Source organism: Protopterus annectens, chromosome 8.part0 (assembly GCF_019279795.1).
Source record: "Protopterus annectens isolate FY-2018-M chromosome 8.part0, PAN1.0, whole genome shotgun sequence".
Lineage (NCBI taxonomy): Eukaryota > Metazoa > Chordata > Ceratodontiformes > Protopteridae > Protopterus > Protopterus annectens.
In genome coordinates, this window is record NC_056741.1 from 1334026797 (window position 1) to 1334041075 (window position 14279).

Consider the following 14279-nt stretch of genomic DNA (forward strand, 5'->3'; position numbering starts at 1 on the left):
TCTATAAGACAGCTCCTAAAGATTCTTACTGGCAATATCTAACTAAAAGGTTTCAAGTATCATTATAAAACAAGATAAAACATTTTATTTTCAGTTAAACTAACTTCTTACTCACAATTCTGGAGGATTTTTCATTTGAAATTTCTACACAGATCCTTTTTGACACTTGAGAAACTCTCAAAAATGAACCCTTCAAACAGCAAGTTATGTTGTAGATGTCATCTGTCCACTAATGCTGACTGGTCTCATATTTTTTATGACTGGACTAATATTAAACCATATTGGAATGAGATTTAACAAATTTCTTCAAGCAATCTATACTGATATATTTGTTTTGACAAAGTCTTTAATTTTATTGAATGTTGTTAATAGTAATAATATGAATAAAGATGACCTGTATTTGTTGTGGACAATGTTAGCAATAGCCAGAAAGTGTATAATTAGAAGATGGGACTCTAATGTAGCACCCACAGTGGAGAAATTCCTATCATTACTGAAGAAATGCATACTAATGGAGAAAAGAACTAAAAAGTTGAGAACTTTTCCTAAGCCATTGGTTAATAGTCCGTGGAGGAAAGTTTTAAATTTGAGTGATACCATACAGATGGAACCAAACTCTTCCTAACTATCATAGTTTATATATTAAGTTATTATTTAACTACAAATGTTTTTATGTGAATCCTTTTTGTCAGGCTGAATGTAAATACTGTAAATAGTTATTGAATGTTATGAATGTATTAAATTATTGTGTTATTTCATCAAAATAATCATCTGAGTAAAAAAAAAAGGGAATGAGGCCACAGTACAAAGGCAAAATAATTGTTTTTTTACAGTTTGCTATATAAATTATGTTATTTTGGTTGCATCTACTATGTGTTACCATGGAAGGAGATGGCTTACAGGCTAAACTGCTCACACACCCCTCCCAAATGTGGGCCCCTAGCCCACCTACAAATGAGAAAGCTTTAGTAGTACATAAGAAACAGATGGTGTTATATTGATCCTTAGAGACCACCATCCCTCTTCTCCTTTGCATCAGGAAGGAGATGTCATGGTGGATAATAAAATGATAAGCTGAACCAGGAGGTGCCTTTCAGAGCCCCCCAGCCCACTATGACATTCACCATGTGGGCCTAGCTTGGGGAGCCCGTATGTGAGTTTTCCAGGCACATTAAACTTATTAATGGCAAGATGAAGAAAAATACATGGGCATAAAAGAGATGATGATGATAGTCAACTCAGAAGGTCTCCAGACTAATTTTAAAGGAAGATGTTCTCTAGATAATGATGGGCAACACTACAATGATGTACATAAACAGATGAGGAGGAGCTCTCATACTGTTTGTGTAGACTGACTGTGCAAGCTTGGGAAAGAGTTTGAGGTCTGTTCTTGCAGACCGTTTGAGCATATCTGAAGTAGACCTCTATTAATGGATGTTGAACAGGGATGGCTTTATGGATCTGACCAGGAGATGGAGTGTACAAGAAATGGACCTGTTTGCCTCTACTCTGAACAGGTAACTAGAAAGGTTCCATGGCAGGATATCGCCTCCAGAAGTGTGAAAATACATTCAACCCCCTCCTATCCCCTTAATTCCCATTGTAATTTCAAAAATCAAGGAAGAACAACAGAAGTGGTTCTAGTAGCATTCTTATGGTCAAGAAAGCACTAGTTTCATGTACTAGTAAGAGGAAATGGAAAATGCTGCCTTACTCTGCAGATCTTCTGACACAAAACAAAGGGTCTCTCTTACACTCCCAACCTGGCTGCTTTAAGGCTGGCAGCTTGGATGATGTTTACACTGATTCAGTATAGGTGCATTTATTCTGAAGATGTTTTAAAGATCATGAGGGAGACTAGGAAACAAAATACAAGTTCTGCTTTCCTAGCTAAATGGTAGAGATTCACCCTGTGGTGCCAGCACAAGAACCTAGACCCAAACAAAGCTAAAGTGTGTATGTGGTTCAGAAATATCCACCAGATCTTTACAAAACTAGCTTAGCTTTTACAGCTGTCAAAGTACATAATTCTGCAGTTTCAGCCTGTCTTCCCATGTACCCTCCCTTGCATTCCATGTCTTCTGTAAAACAATTTCTAAAGGGGGTCATGCATTTTAGATCTCCAAAAAAGAGAAATTGTTCCATTGTGGAATATTAACTATACCTTAGGAAATTTGACCTTGGCCCCCATTTGAACCAGCTGTTTCTGTTACTTTACAGTTTCTTTTTTTGGAAGAAAACTGTTACTGGTTTTATTACCACTGCTAGGACCCTTTTTTATATTCCACCAGGATAGGGGTACCATTCATAGTAACCCTTATTTTATGCCTGAGGTAGTTTCTGAACTATGTCTTAACCAAGTCATTCAGTTAATTTTTTTTTTCCAAAGCCACAGAACAGAGGAGAAGGGAAACTCCATATCCACGATGCGTATAGACAGCTGCGATTTTATTTGAGCAGGACCAAAGAATTCAGAAAAAATGATCAGCTGTTTCTCTCTTTGGCAAAAGGGAAAGAAGAGAAGCCAATAAGCAAACAGACAGTCTATAAGTGGCTTGTCCACTACATTTTTTTTTGTTACACAGCTCGTGACAAATACATGCCAGGACATATCCTAGCCCATTCTACTAGAGCCACTACAGCCACCACAGCCTTCCTTGGGGTAGGGGATCCACCATATAGGCTACCCTTGAAGCAGCAATTTGGACTTCTGTTCACACCTTCTCCAGACATTACAATTTAAGAGTGGCCTCCAGAGTGGTAGCAGGATTAACCTCTGCTGTCCCGCAAGGCCTTATCTGCTGATTCTGTTATTCTTCCTCCCTGTTTCTCTATGCTTTGATTACATTCCCAAAATTAAGAAATACAACAATGAATACTATGATGTATGTAGTTCAGTTATGGTAGAAATTTGCCATAAATCTAAATGTTATATTTGATTCACTGTTGCAGTCCACATTCTCCCTCCTTCCCCCTGTTTGAACTTTTTCCTTGTCCACATGGGTTGTAGAGACTGCATGTGCCTGTATGAAATCAATGTAAAAATAAACCAAGCTGTCAGCCTTAAAATGGCCAGTTTGGGATGTAAGAACCCCCCTTTGTTTTGATTCAGAAGATCTGCACAGTGAGGCAGCATTTTCCTCTAACTAGTTACTCAGCATAGAGAGTCAGAGCTACCTTGGCCATAAGGATGCTACTAGAATCACTTCTGGTCTCCTTTGATTTTTAGAGTTACACTGCACCTTACCTTTCACTTCCATACCTCACTTTCTCCCTGCTTTATCTGTATTTTTTCCAGGAGAGGGAACTTGTAGACCTCTGGGTTAGACCTGTGGCACACAGTTTTTTTTTCATGTTGGTCCAATAGGGTTTTGGTACCAAAATCTTGTACCTTGCTGCAGCCTGGACAAGAAAGATCTGAAGATGCCATCAGCCAGTGCACCTCTTATACCAGTGACATCCTTACATCCTGGTGGAATGGCCTAAGCTGAAGCCCTGGTGGGAAGGTAAAGTTTTAGTTGTTGAGGCAAGTCAGTCAGGCATCCCAAATGCAAGGAGTAAAAGAGTGAATCTGCTAGAAACATCTGATTTGTGATAAATTCTTAATGCAACTGTACTTTCGTACTGTTCTTAGAAGAACTCTTTTTTGGCTTGAAAATGTTTTGCATTGTAAAGTTCTTGTTCTGTTTTGAATATTCAAGGACTTTTCAGTTAACAGAGGAAACATGTTCACCCCATTGTCATATAGGCCTTTGAATTCTGTATATTATTTAACTGGTTATTAAATTTAGTACCTTAAGGAAAGATACTTGTTTCGTTGGTCTCTAAATACCTTGCTTCTTTCTTGGTGGAAAGATCTGAGAGTAGGATCAAGCCCATTTATGGTTATGTTTAGTAGTTGTTGACAGGAATGGTACTGGTCAAAGAAAGGTTAAACCCTAGAAATAATTAACCAAGAAAATGTGGTAGGGAGCACCATCTAATGGATGGAGTGTGGTTCATAAACAAATTTTCTTCTGAATCGTAAATGTTAGATTTCACATTATTATAGGTATATACATAACATACTTTTATTTAACTGTGCCAAGTTTGGTTTCTTTGTCAAAATAATTGAAGTGGCCATTTGACTTCAGTGCATTGCATGTTTCTAGAGTGCTGCCATGAACCTTTTGCTCTCTCTCAGAAGCTGTTGATGAATTGCTGGCTCATTGTGCATGTTAGGGACTTGAAGCAGGTATACTTTCATGACAGAATGTTCTCCCCCTTTTTGTATGTTGGTTTGTATTAAACACAGAAACACCATTTTTTAATGATTTGGAGTTGTTTTGTGAAATAATTCTGGATTATGTTGATTGCCAGTTTTTGAATCCTCAAGAAAACAATATAATAAAATAGGTATGAATTATATTTTTTAAAGTAACATTTAATCTGACTTAGAAGTTCTTTGCTAGTATCTGGGCATTGCTTTTATTTATGTTACAGTAATACTTCCAAAGTTTGAATAAGTTAATTTTTTTGTCTTGCAGAGAATGGCTTTATCTGTTGTCCCATGAAATGCTAAATCCATATTATGGCCTTTTCCAGTACTCACGTGATGATATATATACTTTGCAGATCAATCCAGATTCTGCAGTAAATCCAGTAAGTATGAAAAATAATTTTATGGGCTTGGGTTAGCCGGGGCTGAAGCAGTTTTTGTTTTCTGTGTTTTTCCCCTGCAGATAACGTGGGTTTTAGAAACAGAATTTGGGTGTGGTGTTTGTAGATGTTGGGGGATTTCTTTTTAGATATAGCTACCTCACCCGTAGTTATTCTTCTCCAAGTTTCTCTCACTGTACTGTAACCTTTAGTTAATCTGTCTTAGCCTCGGTTCATTACATCCTCTTTTATAAACCACATCCATTAATTAATTAATTACTGTATTTCTTTCCAGAAGGTGATATTTTAATGAATACTTCCAGAATGTGAGATATTTTACTGCCATTTGCATTAAGTACACAGCGTACTTGCAAATTCATACCTCCTATAATTCCTGATCTGATGATGTCAATCTTCATTCATTCTTGATGAATGGGACTCTGTTCCGACCCCTTGGAACCAGCTTGGCCATTATACAGCTCGCACCAGCCAAAAAACTCTTGAGCTAAGACTCTACCCACAATGCCCCCTCTCCATTACCTCAGATCTCGTTTTCTGCTCTAACAAGACGCGTCAGCTGATTACTTCCAGCTAAGTGCTTTAATTTCTTCTACTTCTCCAATTTTCTATATATACCTTCTCGATTTTATAGAGCACTTTATTTGCTCTTTCTGTTATATTATCTAATGTGGTATGTTTGCATCTAAATCATCTCTACCCTTGTTACCTTTTGGCATTTTTATTACCATCGTTGGTAATCCCCCCTTCCCTTTACCTCTTGGTAATCTCTTCATACCACTGCTGGTATTTTCTTTCTGATTACATTTATAGGTATTTCTCCATACCATTGTTGGAAGGTTTTTCTTTCCTGTCCTCCCTGTGCGAGCATGTGTGTGATTTCTTTAAAATGGCAGAGAAGCAGAAAGACGCATCTGGGTTTAAGCAGTGCTAGGATTGTGGAAGAAAGATCCCTAACTCTGATGGGCATCTTTCCTGTGTATATTGCTTGGGTGCGCCCCATCTAGAAACTAATTGTAAGATCTGTCAAGGTTTTAGTTCTTTAACCTTGGCAGAGTGACAAAATAAGCTTATTTTAAAGAGGTTATTAAAATCCTCCTTTGAAGAAGCCCTTTCTAAGCCAGAGTCTTCTAAACTTGAACCAAAAAAGAGGTGTCATTCAGTGCCAAACTCAACATCGGCACCTGGACTCCAAAAGGAATAAGCCTTCAGTTCCATCAGCCTGTTTGGAACCAAAGAGCAATGTACCAAAACTTATGAAACTGCCTTCAGCACCGATGGTCACGACTTCCTCGGTACTGATGGTTTCTGCACCGATCTTGACTACTTTAGCACCGACCTAAACAGTAACAGCACTGACAATTTTGTTGGTCGCTGGCCTTTGTGATCTCCCACTCTGTTCCAACTTCCCCATCTGCTCTGCAGCAGACAGTGCTGAAGATCGAAGCATTCTTACCTCCCAGAACAAGATACTCCCCCTCCATAGATCCCTTTTTGGGTCAACTTCCCAGTCCATTCGTGGATAGGCCTGAGTCTCCCTCAGGGATGTTGGTCCGATCAACCTGAAGTCTTTCCAAGATAGACGTGGTGAGATTAGTGGATCAGCATTTGGCAGCTAGGGGTCTTCTGCACCAGCTCAGACCTCCCTCTCGGAGTTCAGGTTCATTCTCCCAAGGCTCTTAACTTAAATTCCTCCACTGACCTCTCTTTTGTGTTTGAGCCTGGCACTTTACTTGCACTGGTTCTAGCTGCTATGGTGCTGACAGAAGCCCCTTCTTCAGTGCCGGGATTGGCTCTGATGTCTTTGGCTCCCTCGGAATCAATAGACTCACGGGACTGTAGTTTGGCTGTCAGTTCAGATGGCTTTGGTTTGGTACTGGTTATTTCTTCAGGCCCATCCTTGGCTCTCAGAACCCTGGCAGTTTTGGACTTATCCCTGGCTCTGGTTTTGGAGGGCGGTATTCCAGAGTGGGGTGTGATCCCCAGTTATGAGGTTGTCTTTATCTATTCCGGGCTCCCATCCCTGTTTGGGTGGGCCTGCCTTCCAGGTCATGGAGAGAGCTTTAACCTCGGTGGGCTCTCAGCTGGCCCCCTCTTCTTTGGAGTGTCACATGTTTATTCCTTCTAGACCGCAGCTGTCACCATCTCTCACATTGGGACTGTGGGAACCGAAACTGCAAGATTTCCCTGTTCAGGGCACCTCTTCTTTGGACTCTTCATTTAGAGATCCCCACTAAGGAACCACCCCATAAGAAGACTTGGAAGAGGAAACATCTAGATTCTCCAGAAGAATCTGTCACAGAAGAGACAGACTGCGATGAGGAGGAGGGTTCCCCCTGAAGATGTCTCATTTGGAGACATCCTGGAAATCTTAAAACAGAGGGGTGATTGGAAGTCCACATACCCATCCTCAGAGGAATCTGTGTTCTTGCTGGCTTTCAGTGCTTGCCTGTCTAGTTCCTGGATGGCCCCACCCACTGACAACCTTATCAAGCTTATTGCACAGTGGGCGTGGAAGGCTCCTGATTCCATGGAGCCAATTCCTTGGAGGCCAGACAAAATTTTATCAGCTCCAGAAGACCATCCACATTGGGGAAAGGGTTTAGCAGTAGATGCCATGGTGGTGATAGCAGCCACCAAAAAGGAACTTGCTGAGGAGACTTCCACTGTCCACCCTTCTAACAGAGAGTCTCTGATGATGGAGCGGTTTGGGAAGTGGGTCTTTGCGTCATTGACCTTCGCTGTTAGGTCCTTGAATATCATGGCACACTTTACTAGACTCCAAAGGGATCTGATAAAGGAGCTATCGGATACCCTCGTCAGACTCATCCATTTGACTCATCACTCATGCTGCTGAAAACGATTGGGGCAGCAGGTTCAGACATTGCCATAAGGCGTCATGCGTGGATGCAGTTGTGTGACTTTGTAGAACCTTTCAAGACTTCCTTTGTCATTGCTCCTATTGACGGATCTTCCTTGTTTGGCCCCAAAGTCAAAGACACACTAACCAGGTGTGAAAAAGATGGAAAGACCCTTTCTGCCATGGGTATTAATTTCTCTACTCCTCAGCAGTCCTACTCTAGGAATCAGAGGAGTGGAAAAATGTGGTTCAAAAAGTCCAAAGGGCTCTTACAAGGTACACTTGGGAATACTCCCCTCTGTGCAGAGGGGGGGGGGGGTTCAAGTGGAAGACACCTTCCCCATGGCAGAGGAGGTCCACGAAATCGGGGCTCCAGAGATTCTTTCTCCAGGCAGCCCTACCAGTGCTCCTGAATGAGGAGGCCCAGTTGCCTGCCAATGGAAACAGTCGGGGGAAGATTTTTACTGCACCACTCAGCTTGGCTGTTGATAACTTTGGATACTTGGGTGCAGAGAATTATCACCAAAGGTTACCAGATTTCCTTTACTCTCTTTCCAAAGATCCCAAGAAGAGTCCCTGATGTTCCACCCAGTCAGTGGGACCAAGCAGCAGTAGAAATTCAGAACCTGCTAAAAAAAGAGCCATCCAAGAAGTCCCACCAGACCAAAGAGGATCCGGATTTTACTCAAGATTCTTCAGTGCCAAAAAATACAGGGGACTGGAGACCAATTTTAGATCTCAGCCTTCTGAAGTGTTTCGTTCAGCAAACAAAATTCTGGATGGTCATGGTCCAGTCTATCCTTCCCCTTCTAGAGGAGAACGATTGGATGTGCTGTATAGACCTTCAGGGCGCATAGTACCACATAAAGATGGACAAACGCTCCAGAAGGTACCCCTGCTTCCAGATGGGAGCCAGTCTTTTCCAGTTGAGCGCTGCCCTTCGGTCTCACCACAGCCCCCAGGGTGTTCAAATGCATGGCAGTAGTAACAGCTCATTTGAGGCTATGCGGATTCCAAGTGTTTCCATACCTAGATGACTGGCTCCTCACCACCCCAACCATGCATCTGCTGCTTCAAACCACAGACTTCATACTGAAGCTTTTTCAGTCTTTGGGAATTATGATCAGCAGAGAGAAATTACAGTTGACTCCAGCGCAAGACCTAGAATTTATAAGAGCATGCCTCAGTACGATTTCTTGTGTAGCATCTCTCCCTCTACACAGACTACAGAATTTAAGGTCCCAAGTACAACTAATCATTTCCAAAATCAAGGTTCCTGCTTTTCTTGTTCTGCAAGCTCTGGGTTCTATGGCAACCACCATAACTTTAGTGCCCATCACAAGGTATCACATGAGGCTGCTTCAATGGCTTTTAGCAGCGCAATGGGCGATACTAACACAACCAATGTCTTATCAGATATTAATAACAAATTCATTGGAAGAATGAGCTATCCTGGTGAATGACGTCAGAGGAAAGTCTTTGGGACCACACCTTCACTCCTTTGCCCACTGCTGTAGTGACCACGGACACTTCCCTGATCGGGTGGGGGGGGGCATTATCTGGGAAGAACAGCTCAAGGCACTTGGTCCCCAGAAGAGGCCAATTTGCACATAAGTGTCCTAGAATTTAGGGTGGTGCTTCGGGGATGGTTGCAGTCCAGTCAGACAACATGTCAGTAGTCTGGTACATCAACAAGCAAGGTGGAACCAAATCCTACCTCTTGTGTTGGGAAGCTCTCAGGATATGGCAATGAGCTATCGCTTCCAACCGCTTTCTAATAGCAATGCATATCCTGGGAAGCTCCAACATGATAACAGACAAACTGCCAGATTTGTATCCACTTCAGCTGTTTTCCACTCCAAGGCTTCCATAGAAGGAATTTGTGCAGCCGCAATGTGCTTCACTCCCCATACCTTTATCACATTACAAATTGGATATGGCCTCCAGGGGAAAAGCATCTTTTGGCTCTATGGTGCTCAGGAATATCCTTCCTTAGGGCCACCCAGGACCTAAGGTAGCTGGGGACTCTGTCCCTTTCTTCAAGAATGAATGAAGATTGACAATATCGGGTAAAGAGGTTATGTCTTTACCATAATGTTCCATCTGTGCTGTTGATCTTCATTCATTCTTGGCATCCCACGCTCCAGCCCCTCCTAAGGACTTCAGGAGGTTTGGACCTTTGTTTTGGGAGGTTGTTAGGTTTCAGCTTAGACAGGGCTTCTGTTATCCTTCTATACTTTGCTGCAAACTTGATCTGAGGTAATGGAGAGAGGGGCATTATGGGCAGAGTCTTAGCCTGAGAGTTTTTTTTAGCTGGCGTGAGCTGTATAACGGCCGAGCCAGTGATGAGGGGCCAGAACAGAGTCCCATTCTTGAAGAATGAATGAAGATCGACAGCACAGATGGAACAGATGGTAAGGACATAACTTCTTTTTATATCAAGAACATAAAACAAAAAAGTCCAAACTTATACGTGGAAACACCAATTCACTGAATTTGATTGGCTAGTTAGTAGAAGTATATGTTATTTAAATGTTGTGTGTATCACCCAGTAGTACTCTGATGAAGCCATTGTTATGGTGAAAGCGCTCAGTTGTTGGGGATTCTGTGTTGTGTCCTATTAAATTGGTGTTTCCACGTATAAGTTTGGACTTTTTTAGTTTATGTTCCTGGTTTTTGCATCGTTTGAAGTGTTGCTTGTTTCGTTGTTCTTTTTATATCGCCTATTATTCTGCAAGCATTATAGACTTGTTTGCCTCTTGTATGCAAATGTATTCAATTGTACTTGAATGTTTCTTTGTATATTTTTTTGCAGTGTATATTATGTACTGAGTGTTACTTTCTTGCATTTTTCTCCCTGGCCGTCTACTGAAAGGGAGTTTCCAGCCCAGTCCAACTTTCCTAGCAAACAAATAAGTATGGTACTAGATTCTGATATAGTAGTGATCAGCAGTGGCCCTAGCAGATGAGGCCCTTTTTAGGGCTTATGTATCTTCCTCTAAACAGTATATGAGAAAGGTGGTAAATAAAAAAAGATGCTGTATTGGTAAATAAAAAAAGATGCTGTATGCATCTTAAGGGCTGCATGTAATGATGGCAGGAGACTCTAGTCTTGCATGTATGATTACCTTCTGGCACAAGCTTTCAAAGTACTAATCAGAATTACAAGTGTAGAACATGCCTTTTATATGGCTGGTTTTGCAGCTTGGGTGCAAAACAAAATGTAAAGTGTGTACTTTAAGAACTCTGTGCAGACTTTTTATTTGTCTGTACATGTTGATTTGTTTGTCGCTATTTGCAGATGTTTAGATACCTGCTCTCACTCAAGGTATTATCAAATTAAATTGATATTTTTATATTTTTCTGTTTTTTTAATAGGAGCATTTGTCATATTTCCACTTTGTTGGACGGATTATGGGAATGGCAGTTTTTCATGGACATTACATTGATGGGGGCTTTACATTACCGTTCTACAAGCAGTTGTTGGGAAAACCAATCACTTTAGATGACATGGAGTCAGTTGACCCTGATCTTCACAACAGTCTTGTCTGGATACTGTATGTATTTCCTATTGATATGGTATATAATTACATTTTAAGTGGTTGTACTGTCTTGGAATATTGTAATATGATTTGTAAACATGTATAAATTGCAATACTTATCCTGTTTTTTGTACCATCTACTTACAAAAAATGCTTATAGTAAGAGGAAACCTTAGCTCAACACATTAAGCAAATGCAAGTCAAAATGCAATGCTTTAATGTGCGTTGGTTTGGTTCCGACTTTCAGTTTGTATCATGTCATCACAATCATTACTAATTTGAGATGGGTGTTTATTGTAGATGTTCTTCATGTTTCACAGTTGCAGTCCTAACTTGTGGGATTTCCTGCCCTTGGCCGGCCCGCTTACCAGACTGAAAATCTCCCTCATCCTTAGGCTGGCAGACCTTCTATCCGACATCAGTATACTTCGGTATAAAGGGAGCCAGCCGATGACATGACGTCAGTCTTTTCTTGCCGTTAGAGCCCGAAGCAGTTTTTCAGTTGGTCCACACCATAGAGAAGTCATTTAAAAGCTAAGTACCCTGCTGGGGAACTCCTTTTTTTTTTTCTTCCTTGCTTTAACCCATTCAGATAAGGTTAACAGTTGTCTTCACTGTAGTAAGCAAATCCCACACCAAGACTTTCATAAGTTGTGTGCCATCTGTCTAGACCCTGATCACAATGTCCCTAATTGTCATTTTTGCACCTGTTTCAACTCTAGGACTATCAGATGTAGGGCCGAAATCTAGGCATCTGAGTCTCCCATCTTCTTCGCATCGTTCAATGGTGTCCACCAGTCATCCCAAGGTTGAGCTCCCTAAATGTAGGAAGGACGAGGAAAAAAGACCCAAGCTTTAGTGCCTTGGATGACAACCATTCACTGTGTCATTCCACAAAGACTTGTTATTGCTGAGGAAGGTGAGGCATCTTCACAGCCCCCTACTGTGACCGAGGTGGTAGTGCAGGCATCTGTCGAGACCCGTACAGAGTCTGACATGCTGTCGGGTTTCTCAACTTCTGCACAGCCCTTGGATTTCAGTTCGTTGGTCAGGTCCAGAGTCGCTCAGCAGACCTCCGCTTCCTGTGAGCTATCTTTTACTGGTGAAGTTCCTTTGAGCCATCAGCCTGCATCAGTTCTTCCTTACCAAGAGACTGGTATCAGGATTGTGGAAGTACCTAGGCCCAAGGCCAGATCTACCTCTAAGAAGGGTTCTACTTCAGGACCCATGCCTAGGCTTACTGGCTCCCATGCACAAGGATGTCAGCAAGACCTGGTCAGGTTAGCTGAGGACTTTATCTTCTTAGTCAGAGCTAGGAAGTCCTCTTTGGAGTCTTCTCCAGAGAAAAAGAAGAGGGATCCTACCCCTGAAGTTTTCTCTGAACCTCTTGATTCAGATGAGGATTCTGACCAGGAGGAGTCCATCTTTGAGGAGGGGACCCTTCCTTACTTACTTTGAAGATTTGGATTCTGAAAAGAATCTGGCTTCAGCTTCGACTCCTGAAGACATCACATTTGGGGAAACACTCCATACTGTGATGGTACGTTTCCAGTGGGAGGCACAGGAATACCCACAATCTAAAATGTGTGTTAGGAGGTTCCTTGACCTCCCAGAACACAAACTTTTGGTTGTTCTGGTAGAGAATATTTTTAGGGATTCTTCTCTAAATCCAGTTTCTCTACCTCCAGCCCCTCAAAAGCCAGACAGGTTTTGCAGGGTACTAGACTCACTTAAATACCTCTTCAAAAATTCCTCAGCTGATCCAGAGGTTATCACTCTAGTGAGCAAGAGCCAACACTTAAAAAAACACCTTTACCTGCCGACAAAAGAATGCAGGGCTCTTGATAGGTTTGGTAAAAAAAAGTTTACACTTCTGCCACCCTAGCCATGAGGGCCCTTAACTGCCATTTTCATATGATAAAATACCAACAAACTATTTTTAGATCAAATGAACAAAATATATCCTACCTGGAGGGCAAAAACATTTCCAAGGAATTGTTGGCCCTTTGCCATTCCACCTCCCAGGTAGTTAGACACTCATTAGACTGCGGCTCTGATGCTATGGATGCCTTTAGCCAAGCTGCAGTTTCTGGTTCTGTCATTAGAAGGCATGTTTGGCTTAGGGAACACACCCTACCAGACCATGTCAAATACAACCTTCTTGCTGTACCCCTGGATAAGGACGCCCTCTTTGGGCCAAAAGCCTAGACAGTGCTCAAAAAGTTGGAAGATAAAGTAAAATCTATGCAAACTGCCAAGGACTTTCCTCCAAGTTCAGCCTCCTAGGTTTAGTAGGAGTTTTCCCATTAAACACTGGTCCTTCCCCTCTCAATCAAAAAGCAGGCAAAGGAAACCCTGGAGGGAAAGGCCTCAAAGGCAGCATCAGTCACAAAGGCCCAGGCAGTGATCCTCGGAACTCCCCAGGCAAGGGAGTTCTAACCCACAGGACCCTAGCAGAGAGCAGCAGTGACTCTTGTTTTCCCCCACCCCACCCTGTCCAGAAAAAGTAGGAAGAAGACTAGGAGAAAGGCTGTCGTTCGCCTAGTCAGGATACAATAGACGAGACTTTGCGGGTTCTGTTCAAACAACTTTATTATGTACAAACACATCAGGATTGAGGCATAATAACTTCAACTTAGATAAACTTGTAAACAAACTAGCTATTAAAGTCATACATGCTCACTCTCTGGCTGCACTCTCAAAATGGCACTGAAGCTAGCAAGTGCTGACTATTTATATGCATGTTCAGTCCGTGAGACGCTTCTTAAAGATACAGCACACATGCTCTATTCTACATCCTCCCTCTTTAAGAAGTAAGTCATGCAGTGTAACAACATTAATTGACATGCAATCAATATAAATAATTCTTCATCATGCAATTATAAAGAACTAAATGCATATAGACAGTTATGTCCAGGTTACTGTGTTTCACACTAGGTCTGGAAATGCAACCAAATCATGTGACATACAAATTAGAATTAGGTTTAGCAACTGGGACTGTCTCTGCTGAATGTTCAACTTTTGGGACATCAGGAACATCATCAGGAATAGAAGTATAAGTTAAGACAAGTTCTGCAACAGGAATATTGTCTGAACTGCACACATACTAAACCTAGAGTACTTGATAATAGTTTTCACACTTACAAACACTGGCTAATGTGCAATGTATGTACTCTAACTCTGTACTATGTATGTATTCTACCTATGTTCCAAATTTCAGC

The 14279-nt window shown here is 41.7% G+C and overlaps 1 protein-coding gene across 1 annotated transcript in view; it reads left to right on the top strand.

Annotated features, from left to right (window-relative positions):
- Positions 1–14279, top strand: part of SMURF2 (SMAD specific E3 ubiquitin protein ligase 2) — a gene marked incomplete in the record, with an annotated part of 2869016 nt that overhangs the window by 2244776 nt on the left and 609961 nt on the right. Inside the window, 2 exon segments of the mRNA XM_044080880.1 lie at positions 4527–4641; positions 10895–11073. Coding sequence (XP_043936815.1) covers positions 4527–4641; positions 10895–11073 — 294 coding nt within the window.